The 13439-nt window shown below is 52.1% G+C and overlaps 1 protein-coding gene across 1 annotated transcript in view; it reads right to left on the bottom strand.

Moving 5' to 3' along the window:
- Positions 1-295: 295 nt before the first annotated feature.
- The window catches only part of Grik3 (glutamate ionotropic receptor kainate type subunit 3), a 216685-nt gene continuing 203541 nt past the window's right edge, over positions 296-13439 (bottom strand). Inside the window, exons 14-16 of the mRNA XM_036177903.1 lie at positions 5922-6144; positions 5246-5496; positions 296-2896 (exon numbers count right to left, since the gene is read on the bottom strand). Coding sequence (XP_036033796.1) covers positions 2702-2896; positions 5246-5496; positions 5922-6144 — 669 coding nt within the window. The 3' untranslated portion in view covers positions 296-2701. The remainder of the gene's footprint in view (positions 2897-5245; positions 5497-5921; positions 6145-13439) is intronic.

Genomic DNA, 13439 nt, shown 5'->3' with positions numbered 1-13439 from the left:
AAAGTCCCTGTGCACTTTCCCAGGGAGCCTCAGGAAAGCTGTGGCAAATGACCCTCCTACAATAGGCACGAAAACAAACCTCAGTGTCCTGCCTTACTGATTGCTCTGCTGCCTCAACTCATGATGGGAATTGGAATTTAGGTACACGTCTGCACATGCATGGGTATGAGCGCACGCGCGCGCGTGTGCGCGCACGCGCACACACACACACACACACACACACACTTGGGTATGAGTACACACACACACACACTCATGCACTTGGGTATGCGTACACATACACACACACACATACTTGGGTATGAGCGCGCACACACACACACAGCACACACATACACACACCATTTTCACACGACTCCTGAATAGCACACATTCACCCACAGGGCACAGCAATCTCATCTGACCTCCCCTGCTGTTTTTAGGGCACACACACAAGCCTGCACACCTGTGTGTGTGTGTGTGTGTGTGTGTGTGTGTGTGCACATACACTCATACAAGGATCTCTGATGACATGGCTTCTCCTTTTACATTTTTTGGCTATCCTGCAGGTTGTATCCTGCTCCCCAACCTGTCATTCAGTACACAGATGTATGCATATGTGTGTGTGTGTGCACACACGACTGCACATGTGCACACACACACACAAATTCATGCACACTTGCATCCATCCATATATTCATCAGAACCCCATCTCAACATGGCTTCTCCTGGTTTTTCAAAGATGAGGCTCCATTGCTAGTCCTGATTGGGCACCTTCTTCCCCATTTCACTCATGAACACACACACACACACACACACACACACACACACACACACACGTCCCAAAGGAGGCCCCTATTATTGCCTGCTATGGACTATGTTATATATCCATCATGTCTGTCCTTCATCATCAGCCCCCGAAACTTATACATACAAAGTCAAACACACAGATATGTGCATGCTCCTCCCTCCTGCCAGCATGGCTTTTCCTATTTTTGTATGCACTGGGCTTGGCTGCAAGTCTCTCCTCCCTCCCTCCAGTGCAGACAAACAGCCAGAGCTCCCGAGAACCAGCATGATGGGATTAATCACCCATGCTAGTGTGGAAGGGTGCTTGGCTGAAGGGTTCCTTCACCTCTGCTGAGAGGGCTCTTGAGATCTAGATGTAGCTCATCCAAGCCTGGCAGCACCAGAAAAGTGGGGGAGTGTGGGACTAGAGTCCCCCAGTTCTCAGCCATGTTGCCCACCCTGGTCCCTCATCAGAGATCAACTTCCACCCTTAGCTGTGGGGGCCCTGATGGCCCTGTCATGCTCTCTGTAAGGACACTTTTTGCCTAACCCCTCACATCTGAATCTTTCCTAAGACTTTTATAGTTTCAAACCTCCAGAGTGGGAACCACAGGTCACCTACTCACCCCTTTGGCTGTCCCCTCCCTGGCTTCACCTCTGCTTCTTCTCTTCTGCCCCAAATCCCCTAAGACCATAGCTGCTCCAGAAAAGAGACCAGGGGCCAGGATGGCCTTGCATCTCTGTGTTGGGTCTTTGGTTAATTTTCCAGGAGGCAGCTTCTCCCTCCCCAGCCTGGGGTCCTCTGAAAGCTTTCTTTCTCCAGGGGGCTCTTTAGATTGGGCATGCCCAGAAGGTTCTTCAGGTCCCCCTGGCTCCTCCCACCTACCCCAAAGTTTGTCTGTGCAGGGGAACACCAACCCCTCTTTTGACTTGACTTGCATGTCACTTGAGGCTGCTCTTCTCTTTTCGGGATGACAGAGGGAGGTCAAATTCAAATGGGCAGGGACAGGGACTCGCCAATGAGTAGATGGTGGAAAACCCAGTGTCCTGAATGCTGGTTTGTTTACCCACAAAGTCGGTCCACTTGATCAAGGGCCTTTGGGATTTTCATAGTATCCGTATTTCTTCGGCTGACTTTCCAATGTCAATTGAGTCTTTGGACACTCCTTATGAGAGAGGATGTCTTCTCTTCTCTGGTTCAGAAGTGGAGATGAATTTGCCGTGGTTGCTACCTCACTCACGTTCTCGGAGACTTCCTAAACACCCTTGCCTTGGGACACTGGACTTTAGCATCTGAGACTGCAGCCTCCATCTGTGCGCTCTCCTTCTCCCATACCAAACTCCTCCTTTCCACACTTCTTCCCATGTTGCCAAGGGGCTGCTGTGGGTGAATCCAGGTTGAGAAGACCAGACCGAGGTGAACAGCCCTTAAAGGCTCATGAAACCTTGCTTCCATTCATAGATGGATGGACGGCTGCCTTTGGACTTCCACAGGCAGCCTCATCAGAACATCCTGAAGGTGTTCAAAGCTGGCGTCTCTGCTCTCATGGCTGCATGCGAGAAGGTCCCAGGCTTGAGGGAAAGGAAGAGAGTATAAGAGCTATCTTCAGAGGCCTCGCAGAGCCATGGCAGAAATACCTGGCTATGGAGAAGAGAGGGGTGGCGAGTGGAGCCTGAGAGGCATGTGCTTTCGCTGGCCTTCACAGCTTTAGAAAGCCACAGAAAAGACAAGAGGAGATGAAGCCCAAGCTGCTGGCCTAGGGCCCACTGGTTTCCTGGTAGGTAAGAGCTGATGGTCCACAGCTGGATGGTCCACAGCTGGATGCAGGCAGCAGCTCCACCCCCAAGGCCAGCATGAGATGAGGATGTCCCTTCCGGTCTCCTTTGCTTTCCTCTGCGTGGACCAGGCCTGATGTCCCCGCTGTACCCACGTCTAGGGGAAGACGGGGGCTAGCGAAGTGCTACAGCTCATGCTATCCTTGCCTGGAAGCCTGCGGTCGTTAAATGTGTGCATGTTGATGACCGCGTCAGTCTTGACCATCAGAGGAGGCTGCGGCTTGTGCTTGAGACGGCGCTGGCAGGTGAGGGAGAAATGGATCTCATCGGCTACTGTGCTGCAGAAGGAGCGCTGGGGAGGGAGAAGGGGCAGAGTGAGACAGATCCTCTCCTCCTCCTGACCCTGCACTGAGGCCACCAACCTCTTGAGCCCCAGAAAGATGCCTGGAAAAGTTCTCAGAGGGGGGAGGGGCAGGTGGTATCCCCTCTCCGTTTCACAGAGGAGCCCACAGCACCCCAAATGCCATATATGCACAGAGCTTAAGGGGCTTTTAAGAACCTGTTGGGGGATCCCCTAGACTCTAAGGTTTTGTTCCCATGAATCTAATAGTAGGCCTAGCCTGGAGTTAGGGCTGCAAAAACCCTTGAGACACACATGGGGAACCCATCTTGATGTGTCTTTAACTGCTGCTTCCTGCTCAGGAGTTCAGCCCGTGTCTAAGGTGGGTACTCAGTGAATAGGTCCCTTTAAGGGCCTTCTGAGCATGGTCCCTGCAGCTAGCCAGAGGGACAGCAGGAGTGTGGCATTCCCACAGGTATCTAGTGGCAGTGGCTTCTGAAACCAGCTACTGAAGGTGGCCCTGGACTTAGGTGGTGCCCAGTGGGGCAGGCTGATGGCCCAACTCAGACAGCATGCCTATGGAGCATCAGCACCAGGAGGATGCACACAGGCTGTGGCACCGGGCAGGCCCCCCACCTTTCCTGCTCTATTGTCTTTCTGCATCCTGCAAGTATTTCCTACACGCAAGGCCGCATGCTGGGAGTTAGCACAGAACAGTGGTAAAGCCAGTGAGAACTTGACCAGGGAGCCAGGGTCCAGCAATGGGATGGGAACAGACAACAAGCATGCAAATAAGGAAATCCTCCAGCCAGTCATGCCCGCTATTAAAAGGCTAAAGCCGTGATGTGGAAGAGGGAAGTATGGGGTGTGGAGACTAGGGAAGGCTATTTAAGGAGGTGATGAGTTAAAATCTAATGGCCAAATGAAACCTAAGTACTTCAGGCGGTGCCCTCCAGGTAGGTGGAACATGTGCAAAGGTCCTGAGGCAGAAACATGTTGGGTGTGTCATGGACTCAAAAGGGGTCATGTGTGAGGGAAAGTAAAGGATGGGGATGGGAAAGAGTAGGTCTGAGAGGTGAGCCAAGGCCAGGTCCTGTATATTTTTCAGTGAAATTCAGAATTTACTTCATTTTTAACAGGGATTCCTAAAAACCCTGGTAGGTGTTCTGTTTTGAACCATTCCCTGTTAAACATTTAGGTATTCCCCTGGTGTTTCACGTGTGGCTCACACTTAGACAAACATCCTTGTGAGCAAAACAATCCATATTCTTGACCACGGCAGACAACCACTAGTCAATTGCACAGCTGATTTCCAATGGGGCGGTCGTCTGGGATGCTACCTTTTCAGGCTTCTCTAAGGCCGTGGTTAACTCACACAGCCAGTGCTGTCTCTCCCTTCTCTCAGTTGATTTAGGCTTGCTGATTGTTAAACAACTCCAGTTCATTTTGATGGATCTATCAGACACTGATTGTAATAGGCCTTCCACATGTGACCCAGCGGCAGGCTCCTGTCAGCCACACTGGGCTTGGATGCTTTTGAACTTCCACCGGAGAGGCGATTCCCCAGCCCAGAAGCTCTTGGCTCAGGTGCATGCTTAGTTCACCCTGTGGGCCTTCTGCAGACTCTAGAGCTGGGCTCTACCATGGGCCAATTAAACAGAGTCTCTGGGAGTGAGGCCAGGGTATTAGCACTTAAAACTCTCTCTCCATGCTTCTAATTTGCCACGGTACCCAGGGCTCCTGCCCTGACCACGCTTGAATTAATCAGGCAGGGGAAGACTAGCTACACTATCTGCACACTCGGGCCATCCCTCAGAACTTTTCTTTTTTAAACTTTTCATTATGGAAATTTCCCAATATATGCGAAAGTAGAGGGTACAATATAATGAATCCCCGTGCCTCTGTCACCCAGCTTCAACAATTACCCTGGGGGTTTAGGATGCTGACATGGTTTGAATTAAGTTTGAGACAGGGCACTCACTGGCTGCCAGGGAGCTTGTAGATGGCGGTGGAGAAATGTGGTGGGCAGGAAACACTGGAGGTTGGAAAGTCAGCCTGGAGGGCAGGTTGACATGGAGAAGAGGAGTGGAAGCTGGGGGGGCCGAGTAGATGAGAGGCATGGAGCTTCCAGGCCAAGGCAAAAGGGAAGGTGTGGGGGCTGGGGCATCAGTGTGGAGGCTGCTTTGACAGTACACTGGCTGGGGATGGAGTGGAGCAGGGGTTGATGGGAAAACATGGCTGGATTGTGATGGTGGTCAGGACCTCGAGATGAGACAGCGCATGCCCTTAGGAGGGAGAAACCAGTTTAATCTTGCCCTTGCCTTCCTTCCCTGTCCAACGTAGCCTCCGCCAGGGCCTCACCTGCTCCCGCTCCGCTGTCTTGCGGAGTTTGTATATAAACTCGCCCACTGCCACCAACACGGACAGGACTAAGCCGGCAGCCAGGACGATGAAGATGCCGCCGATCTTCTGGATGCCCAGGGCGCTGGCCTCCTTGTTCTCTTCCTCAGGACACCCGCTGCCTCGCCACCACTTCTCCTTCATGATATGAAGCTTGTCCTCTTCCTGCAGCTGCAGAATGGCAATTGTGATTTTGTCCCGGTAGGGGGAGCCTGTGGAGGGAGCGGGGAGGGGGCGTTGTCAGTGAGGGCTGCTTACCAGAGCCAGCTACCATGACTAAGCCTCTGCTAACTTAAAACAAGGGTTCCTCTCACTGAGGCCCGCCTCCAAGACCAGGTAAGGTATCTTGGTTAGGAGGCCTTGCTCACCGGGTATGGGTCCTCTGGCCCCAGGAGGCCCTCAGTATGTGGGTGTATCCACAGGGACCGGGCAAGGGTCCCAGCTCTCACTGCTCAAGGATAGGGCTAACCAAGCCAGGGGTGTGGCTCCATCCCTCTGCTCCTGGCTGAGGGAACACCACCTTCCCAGGCTCAGTGGAATGATCCTCAGGACTGTGTGTATGTGTGTGTGAGGAGGATGGAAGGGCTTGAGGACCTCTGTCTGCACCACACCCCTCTCCCTGGGCCCCCCCGCTCACCCATGGGTGTGCCAATGCCATAGCCCTTGGAGTCAATGAGGCCACCGATCTGGGTGAGGTTGCAGTTCCTCTGTGTGATGTACTCTATGGTAGTGGACTCCATGAGCAGAGCATAGTCGGCTGTGAGCGTTCGCTGGATCCCTTCCTCGTTGTTCTTCACCAGTGCTGAGGGCTTGCTGCTCATGAAGGCCCACATCTTCTCGAAGGTAGAGATCTTGGATTTCTGGGTGGCAAGGGATGGGAATGTTGAAGCCAAAGTTACGGAGCCCCACCCCAGCATGCTCCGCTCCCTTTGCTCACTCAGCATGGCTGCAGTTAGCCAACTCGGGGTCAATACTTTTTGCGGGGCTGGGGAGCACCACCCATTGCATGGGTATAGAGACTGAGGCCCTGGGAGGCGAGGTGTGGAAGTTGGAGGGTACTAAAGCTGAGGTTCAGACTCTGGCCCACTTCCTGGTAACCCTGCATTTTAGCCAGAGCACAAACGGTCTTTGGAATTTAATTAATTTTCCCACGTTAGCCGAGGATGACTTGAACCGACTGACCCTCCTGCCTCGGCTTTCCAAGTGCTGGGATTACAGGTGTGTGCCACCGTATCTGGTTTCTGTGGTGCTGGGGATTGAACAGGGCTTCCTGTATATGAGGCAGGCACTCTACTGACCTACCTGCTGTTCTCAGACTGACTTCTTCACGAGGCGTTTTCTCCAGCGTTTGTTGGTCAATGAACAAGTAGAGGTCTTGTTCTAAGGGCCCTATCTGTATTCACTCATGGGTCCCTCACCGAAATCACAGGAAGTAGGTGTTAACTAGTCCCATTTTGCAGATGGGGACGCTGAGGCACTGTTAAGTAATTCACCCAAGACTATACAGAGACTAGATGGCAGAGCCAGGCTTCAAATCCAGACCCTCTGGAGACAACCCATGTGCCTACCCATACAGCTGCATTGTGTCCCAGGAACCACTGGGGGACCCATGAAGGCAAAGCTCAGCGGACTTTGACTCCCCACTTTCACTCCAGGCAAAGCTGTCCCCCTTTTCATATTCTGTGTCAGTGGAGGACTTAAGTGTGGTTCTGGTCTGGTCTTCTCTGTACTGAGAGAGGCGCAGTGGGAATTGCAGGTAGAGAGAAAGGTGAGGTCTGCAGGTCCCTATGCCAAGACCAAAGGCATTGAGCAGGATGGGCAGGCTGGTGGGTGGGCTGCTGCGTCTGCCCTGGAGATTCAAGGGTTCCTTGGGACTAGGAGAAAGGGATGAGCATGAGTGTCTCCTGTTGTCTGGGCATGCTAGGTGTTCACGAACCTTCCTGGGAACTTAATGTATGCCAGCTGCCTGGTCCCAACAGAGACCAGCCCTGCCTCGGTCCCAGGGGGGGAGATGGCTCTGAGAGCCCCATTGTGTCGGCTGTTTCCAAGCCTGGCTGTGGCTTTCTGTGATGTCAGCCTGTCTGATTGGCACCCAGCCCAGCTCTGGTGCACGTGACAACATGGGTGCACTCCCACAGGCTGGCACAGGCTTGGGGGGAAGGGCAGGGAATCAGGCCATGCCTGTCAGAAGGGGGCAGGGAGCCCCAGAGGAATGTGTACTTTCTTCTCTCTGGGTGCTTCTTGGCTCTGGCAAGGGATGGGCCCTCTGAAACTGGCTGCCAAAGCCCACAACACGCCCCAGGGGAGGAGGCCATGGCACAGGAGAGGGCATCGGAGTAGTAGACGGGAGCCTTTGGACTCCATCTTAGATGGAGTCAACTGAGCGCTACAGGGCATGAAACTCTTCACAGAGTAGTCGTTCCCTTGCCTGCAAACTCACTTGCCTCAGAGCCAACGCACACAGGGTTCTGACACGATGACTCTCCAGGCTTCACCCAACTGCTCTTGCCTGCGGCCATCCCTGCTCTCAGCGGCTCCCCCTCCAAAGCCTTCGCCTTCTGCCCCCCTCTGCAGCTTGCCGCCTTCCAGCTGTCTTTCCACCTCAGCTCATCCCCAAGTGTTCCCCCGCTAACCCGCTAACACCTCTCCCTCCACGATGACTCTCATCGCTGGCTTTGCTGTGCCCCAGATGTTTCTCATTTTCCAGGTAATTTCTGATATGCAGATTCTCCTCCATCAGCCTCTCTTGGCCCCTCTTGCCTGCTCTGCACACCTCTTCCCTGAGCTCTGCACAGTTTCTAACGACCCCCATTTCCTGGCAGACACACCCTAGTTCTGTCTCCTCCTCCTAAGTGTGGACTAGACCTCTTGGCTTGCTTCTGCGTCACTCTCTGGAAGGGCTGGGATGCCACGCCTGAGTAACATGACTTTGTCTTCATCTCTCTGTGCGTTTCTCGGCTCTCCTTCCAGGTGGTAGTGTCGGTACTGTCTCACTATGAATTGCCTTAAGAAGAGACCCCCGGCCAGGTGGTGGCGGCAGCCGCGCACGTCTTTAATCCCAGCACTCAGGAGGCAGAGCCAGGCAGATCTCTGTGAGTTCGAGACCAGCCTGGTCTACAGAGCAAGACCCAGGACGGGCTCCAAAACTACACAGAGAAACCTGTCTCGAAAAAAAAAAAAATCAAGTAAATAAATTAATTAATTAAAAAAAAAGAAGAAGAGATCCCCATGGCAAGGGCAGAGAACAGCATCTGGCCAACTCTTAGTAAAACAGTACTTCTCTTGCTCAGTCCAACAATCCCAGAGGAACTGAGCATGTGCACATGCCTTGAGCTTAGAAGCCATGCCTCAGAGTGGCGGCAGTCTTGTATGATAGCTAGATCACAGCCCTCAGGGAGCTTAGAACCAAAGTTGCTCTCAAAGCCCCACTGGATTCCTGACCTCAAGCCACCAAGCAACAGATTTTGCTTTAAGACATGAAGTTTGGGGTAATTTGTTAAGCAGTGGATAACTAACACACTCTCACACATGTGCTCCTGGGAGCTGTACTGTTCCGGACAATCCTGAACTCCAGCTCTTCCTGTGATCAAATCATCCAAGACCAACCACCTTCACTTTGCCGGACGCACTGCTCCCCAGACTTGATGGCATTCTGATCTAACTGCTGTTCTCCCTCCCAAGAATCCAGCTCCTCACCTGCATTACACTCCTGCCTCCTGCTTCCCAAATTCTGTTTTCTACAGAGGTGGGAACCAGGGTTGGATGAGGCACCAAGACTCTCTTTTACCTCCTGATGCATCTACCTATGAGTTCACCGTCAATCCATGCATACATCCATTCGTCCAACAATCTATCCATGCACCCACCCATGTATGCACGTACCCTTTAGTCCAGCCACCTAGCAGTCCATCTATCTATCCACTCCACTAATCCACTCATGCATGTATCCACTCCTTTCCTCTTCTCATTGACCATCTGCTCATTTTCCCTACCCCACACTACCATCCTCCTCATCCAACCTGTAACTACTTTATTTGTCTGTTCTTTTTACATATGTCTATCTATCCTTCCTCCTCCCCATCTATCCATTAGCCACCCAGGCCCTCTTCCTCTCTCGCCCATCATATCCACTTACTCTCCCTTGCAACTCGTCATTTATAGCTTCTTGGTCTTGGCAAGAATGACCAGTGAACCTTCCTGTCAGTCTCCCCTCCTCCCCGTGCCTGATACCTTTCTGTCTCAGCTCCACTTTGCACCCTCTACCCTCCCATTCCTCCTACCCACAGGCCTCTGCCTGATGACAACAGAGATGGTTTTCCTGGATCACAGTCTAAGGCTCAGTTGAGCCCAGAGGGTGTACTGAGGGAGACAGGCTCTGAGGAGACACACAGAGATAACCGGTGGGTGAAGGGACAAGGAAGGGTACCAGAGAGTACAGGTAAGTTAAGATGGGAGAGGACACGAAGCAGAAGCCGCTGTGACATGCCTTTCAAGAGTTCCACCTTCCAGTTCCAGGGCTCCAAACTCAATGTCTTTTGGCTTGTTGTCACATGAGTACGCAACCTGCTTCCCTTGGATGTCCCCCACCGTTCCTTGACCCAGACCTTGGGCCCCATTGTCAGATACACCTGCTCACTGTCTCTCCCCACTATGTTTTATCCTTGAACAGTTCAGAGATTCTGGAGCACAGCCCCCAACTCCTGATATGTCCACCATAGAAAGAAGCAAAGCCCTCCTCACCAGAGGCCTGAGTTCCCACTGCCTGTCCAAGCTGTAGTCACCTCACTTGGGAGTGGAGTCCCGCATACTGGTGGCTCCGAAGTCATCTGCTGTCCTGGCTCTGGTGGGAACCTTAATAAGGGTTACTGCAAAGCCAGTCACCTAAATCAATTAATGGAATCGTTTGGAGCAGCCAACACAGGGCGATCTGCCAGGATGAAGATGCTTTTTATATCAGGAAAAATTGGCAAGAAAGGGAGTTCCAGGCTCACGACTCTCCATTTCAGCCTCCTCAAAGAAGTGAATTGATTTTCCCCAACTGAAGACACTTAATCTTGAGAATTTAACATTTCTGTACAAGAGAATGTATATGGAGCTATATATGCATATATAAACACATATCTATCATCTTTGAACGCAACTAAATCTCAGGGAATGTGTGCAGAGAGGCAGCTGCGGCGTGGCTCCATGTGAGACTTCGGTTATTTTCCATTCTGGAGAAGAAACCTTTTCCCAGATTAATTAGCTTGCCTATCCCAGGATGAGGGCGGGGGGGGGGGGCATCTTTGGCCCCATCAGAACCATGTCCAGGAGCAGTGAATCACACCTCCTGGTTTATTTCTGTGGGCACCAGGAGGTCCCTCTGAGTGCCCAGCCTCTGTTAGTACAGTCCCAAGAGAGCCTGCAGCTTTTCTTTCAGAGGGACTCTAGGGAGGAGGAGTCAGCTCCTCTGCATGGACCCTAGTGTCACACCAGCCTGTGCTCAAATGACAGCTCCTCCCATCTCAGCACACTCGGAGCCTCACCTCCCACGTCTGTCAAATGGGGCCTTTGAGGATGCTTACTGCACCTGGCTATCATCAAAGTCAGCAGAGGAAAGGCATGGGGGCACTAATGAACACAGGAGCCTGACCCTAAGGCTCTCTATGTGGCCTGCACCAATCCTCAATTCTCTGAAAAGCCTAGTTTCCCCACTTAGAAAGAGTGGGGAATCTTTACAGTGCAGGGCAGTTACAGAACAGAAATGACACAAAACTGAGGGGAAGGGACTCTGGGGGTTAGCTCAGTTGGGAAAGTGCTCACTTTGCAAACACAAGGACCCAAGTTTGACGTCCAGAGCCCATGATTTTTTTTTTTAAAGTTGGGCATGGTGGCATGTAGCTTATTATAAGCTCAGCACTAGGGAAACAGAGATAGGTGGATATTGGGGCTCACTGGTCTCAGCCTAGCCTATCTGGCAAGTTCCAGGCCAGGAAGAGACCCTGTCTCAAAATGAAATGGATGGAGCCTTAGGAAGAATCTGCCTGAGGTGGGCCTGCACACACATACACTCGAACATTGGTGCACATGCACTTGGGTCCTCCCCACCACACACACACACACACACACACACACACACACACATACACACACACACACACACACACACACGAAACTCAAGTGCTGACAGGGTCAACCCTAGCATGGGAAAAGGCACGAGGCTAGGGACTGGAAGCCAGAGCCAGAGCCGGCTAATATTGCCTCTGTGCTCCAGGAGCTGCTCTGCAGGAGCGCCAGCTTGGAGATGCCAGATCGTTCACATTTCCAAGAGACTGGAGTTGTGAATATTTCAAATGCAAAAGTCTCTAGATTTCAAAATGCTGACAACTAGCTTAAAAAATATTTCTGCATCAAAGCAAGCAACGGATGGCCCCAGAATCATGTCTATTGGGCAGATGGGCCTGTGCCACCAGTTTGTATTAGTAAATAAGGCTACTCAGCATCAGGGGATATCTCCTGTAGAACAGAAACCCTTATAAGCTCAACTAGGAATCCCCCTAGTTAATCATCTCAGTAACTTCGTAACACTGAGGACAATATCACACCCAGTTCACAGAAGGGGACACTGAGGCCCAGGGAGTTCTTCAGAAGCTTGGGAGTCTTCAATGACTTCCCTATCACCCTTAACCTTGGCCGTACCTGTTGCTGTCTTTCTGCAAAGTCCTTCTAGGATCTCTTCTTTTTTTCTGGAGACAGGGTCTCGCAATGTAGCCCTCGCTGGCCTGGAACTCATTATGTAGACCAAGCTAACCCTGAACTCACAGAGATCTGCCTGTCTCTGCCTTCCCAGGGATAGAATCCTTTGGTTTTAGGAGGTGACTCCCAGTTTCCTCTGTTTTCTGTGCAAAAGCACAGGTCATGAGGAGAGGCACTGAAATCTACCCCAAAGCCCAGTCCTGAGGACCTGGAGAAAGGGAGTCTCCAGGTGTCAAAGATGCTTTCTGCTTGAGTTGCCTGTCCGGGGGTGGGGTTAGGGACAAGATCTCCTCGATCCCTGATGAACACTGAAGGTCTAGGAGCTCACTGAATCCTCTAGGGGACAATCATAGGTAGGAATCCAGGTGAGCAAGTTGGGGCTTGGAACAATGAGGTGACTTGCTCAAAGTCAACCATCAGAGACACCACCCAGGACACATCTGGGTGGGTCTGATTTTAAAGCCTGGTGTTTGATTACACCAGGCCGGACCAGACTGGCTGCTGCCTGGTCCTCCCACCCTGCTTCTGCTGCAAGCCGGGGTCGAGGGCTGTGAAGGAGGGCAGCAGAGGAAGGGGCTGGAGGTACTGGGTAGCATCCTGAGCCCTCCAGCTTGGGGAAGAAGCATCACTATTCAGCTGGCGCCTAGGGATGCAGGACACCCCCTCCAAGCCCCTTCCAGGTAGGATGCTACAGTTGAGGCTGTGTAAGGGGGAGGGCTCAGCCATACCCAGGGCTGGGGAGCCCTGCTTTTGAGGCTCCAGATTCCCATGCTTTCCTTCAGCAGCCCCACTGTGCTGAGCTCCCAGCTCCACCACTCAAAGAGGCCACAATCCCTGCAGAATCTCTTACAGCATCTTCTCCCTTCAAAGCCGCCCAGCTCCCCTGCAAGGAACTCACCTCCCCCACGGCCTCCTTTACATTTTTTTGCCTACATATTTTTACAACCAAACAGTGCTTTCAAAGGCCTCCTTTTTCATCTCCTAATTAATTTTTATCTTCCAAGAAGGAGGGAGGACAACACAGGAGACGGTGTTTGTGATATCTGCTGCTCCCTGACAATTCTCCCAGCCAACCTCCTTCGGAGCCAAGGGGCAGACTCTAGCCACAGCTTCCTGCAAAAGCTGGCTGAGCTCTGGGGGCCTGGGGCCCAAGAGTTGGATGTCCTGCTTCCTGCGGCTCCCTCTCTTGTGTTTTGCTCTTTGCCATTGGAGTTTGTTTATTTATTTATTTTGGGGTTCATCTACATGCTCTTGTGTGTGTGTGTGTGTGTGTGTGTGTGTGTCTGTGAGTCTGTGTGTGCGCCATGTGTGCAAGCGCACATGCCACGCATATATGCATGCTTGTGAAAGCTAGAGGCCAATATCTGGTATACTTCCCAGTTGTTCTTTATTTCTTGAGACAAGGTCTCTCACTGAACAT

Source organism: Onychomys torridus, chromosome 2 (genome assembly GCF_903995425.1).
Source record: "Onychomys torridus chromosome 2, mOncTor1.1, whole genome shotgun sequence".
NCBI lineage: Eukaryota > Metazoa > Chordata > Mammalia > Rodentia > Cricetidae > Onychomys > Onychomys torridus.
Note: the sequence above shows the minus strand (reverse complement) of the source record. Positions and strands in the feature narration are given on the sequence as shown.